Source organism: Sinocyclocheilus anshuiensis, unplaced genomic scaffold (assembly GCF_001515605.1).
Source record: "Sinocyclocheilus anshuiensis isolate Anshui unplaced genomic scaffold, SAMN03320099.WGS_v1.1 scaffold444, whole genome shotgun sequence".
NCBI classification, from domain to species: Eukaryota; Metazoa; Chordata; class Actinopteri; order Cypriniformes; family Cyprinidae; genus Sinocyclocheilus; species Sinocyclocheilus anshuiensis.
This window is the reverse complement of record NW_015555739.1, coordinates 93,203-95,542: the sequence shown is the minus strand read 5'-3', so window position 1 is coordinate 95,542 and position 2,340 is coordinate 93,203. Positions and strand designations below refer to the sequence as shown.

The 2,340-nt window shown below is 33.6% G+C and overlaps 1 protein-coding gene across 1 annotated transcript in view; it reads left to right on the top strand.

Annotated features, from left to right (window-relative positions):
- The window catches only part of plod3 (procollagen-lysine, 2-oxoglutarate 5-dioxygenase 3), a 24,921-nt gene extending 22,594 nt beyond the window's left edge, over positions 1-2,327 (top strand). Inside the window, exon 14 of the mRNA XM_016466651.1 lies at positions 2,151-2,327. Within this exon, the coding sequence (XP_016322137.1) occupies positions 2,151-2,312 (162 nt within the window). The 3' untranslated portion in view covers positions 2,313-2,327. The remainder of the gene's footprint in view (positions 1-2,150) is intronic.
- The last annotated feature ends 13 nt before the right edge of the window (positions 2,328-2,340 follow it).

Genomic DNA, 2,340 nt, shown 5'->3' with positions numbered 1-2,340 from the left:
GCATCATGCTACATAAGACAATAAATAAGATTTATATTCCGCTTTTACTCAAAACTCACTTTAAACCACCATCGAGTGTTTGTAATAACTTCCGATTGCCTTCTAATGTGTGTTTTGGCCATGTAATGTTGCTGAAATTAAATGTTATTATCTAAGTCAGAGCAGCGATCATGGAAGAGAGAACACAAGCAGACAGCGCTGGAAGCTGCTAATGCTCATCAGTAAATCAGTGGAAAATAAATAGAAATGATTATTCTATATCTATTTATATCTGTGTTGGTTACATTTTGTTCCTTTGTGCAGTGGCTCAGGAGATGAGACTTTGAGTTTGTATAAAATTGGTATCAAAAAAAGTATCGTTCAGGAACCGGTATCGAAGTCAAGGTATCGGTATCGGTATCGAAAATTTTTGAACGATACCCAGCCCTAGCGATACACCTAACAAGGTCGCGATAATGCTAATTATGTTCCTTTGTGCAGTGGCTCAGGAGATGAGACTTTGAGTTTGTATAAACATCAATAAGCTGAGAAATAAAACCAAAGTTTTTTTTTTTTTAGATAATGTAATCTTGTTAAAATTGATTTCATAAAATTGGTATCGAAAAAAGTATCGTTCAGGAACCGGTATCGAAGTCAAGGTATCGGTATCGGTATCGAACATTTTTGAACGATACCCAGCCCTAGCGCTACACCTAACAAGGGAACACCAATGCTAATTAAAATTCTCCCGATGATAGGATTTGCAAAATCACTTACCTTCTAAAAAAACCAAGGATACAGCAATGTATAACGTCCTTCTCTGGGTTCATAACAACCAGCAAAAAATATTTGTATTTTACTAGCTTATTAATTTTAAGTTAAATTGTGCTTTTAGAAAAATGTCTGCTAGAATGTTAAAAATGTTCAGTGCTAAATATCTTGTTTTGCAATTGATTTTTTCTTTGAAAAGCAAGACAAAACCATGAAAAGCACATTTTGGCTATTTAATTTATGCAATGGGGAAAAAAAACTGGCAAAATACTTCGGCCCAGTGTTTCATTAATTTTGTTCGGTTTTGGCTTCGGCCAAGAGTTTGTATTTCGGTGCATCCCTAATGAATATTATAGGGCCTGATGATTTATGCAATGTGGAAAACATGGAACGGAATCACAGAATAAAGTCATTGAATTTAAAATTATTGTTTAGAATTTCAATTCACATTTGGCAAAATTTGGATAAACAAATAAAAAATAGGGCTGTACATCATATCACAGTTATGGACTAGTGTTTGTGGATATAACAACATTAATGAAAAAGGGATCGGTTTAACTCAAAGAAATTATGACATTACTGTAATATACTTACTAAACTAATTACTGTTATTATATTAATATATTAATGTTAATATATTGTTATCAGGAGTATTGCACAGTTTTCCATATGATACAGTAAACCTTTGTGCAGCACTTTATTTGCTAGAAAGTAATTGTCAAATTTACATTTAATTTACATTTTAAAAGATTAAATTGTTACTGTTTTATGCTTTGATTTGATTATCACAGTTATTATAATTCATCTATATTACATCAGAAATGCAGAAAAATTAAAACATACAACATGATATTTCTGAAAAAATAAAACATTTTATAGAGCCCTTTTATTGTAAAAATGTTTTATACTTGATTGTTAAAGTTTCATGGATTCAAGAGTTAATCAGTTTTTCTCTTACAAACCGCAAACTTTACAGTTTTATTCCTCTCTGTATTCAGAAGGTCTGTCCATATTTCATTCACACTGATTTATGCAACATTTCACTCCTAAAAACACGGTGAAAGTGTGTTTGTTTTCTGTCTGTTGACAGTATTTTCTGATTTATGGAGTGATAAAAAGAGAAAACCAAAATCAAACTCTAATATGAAAACAAAATCAACAAGAATTACGAACCTGGATTCAGATTTCTGTTCTGGGAATGTATGCAAATTAAAGCATACTTATTTAGACAATTCTTCATTTGCATATTTAAATGCAGCGTTTCAGAAAACGTGTAATACAACAAATGTTACCCTATTGACTCGGTCTCTTAACTGTGTGAGGACAGATGAGTAATTATTATACAGATATCCAGATTAGCATCATCATGTGGAGTCAGTGGTTTGTGTCTCCTCCTGCAGGGCATCTTCATGTTCGTGTCCAACAGGGATGAGTTCGGCCGTCTCATCTCCTCCACCAATTACAACATCAGCCGTCTTCATCCGGACATGTGGCAGATATTCGACAACCCAGTGGTGAGAGATTCACACGTGAAGCACATGAGTGCAGAGACACGCACGTGAGCGCAGACTAACCCTGTGTGTGTGTGTG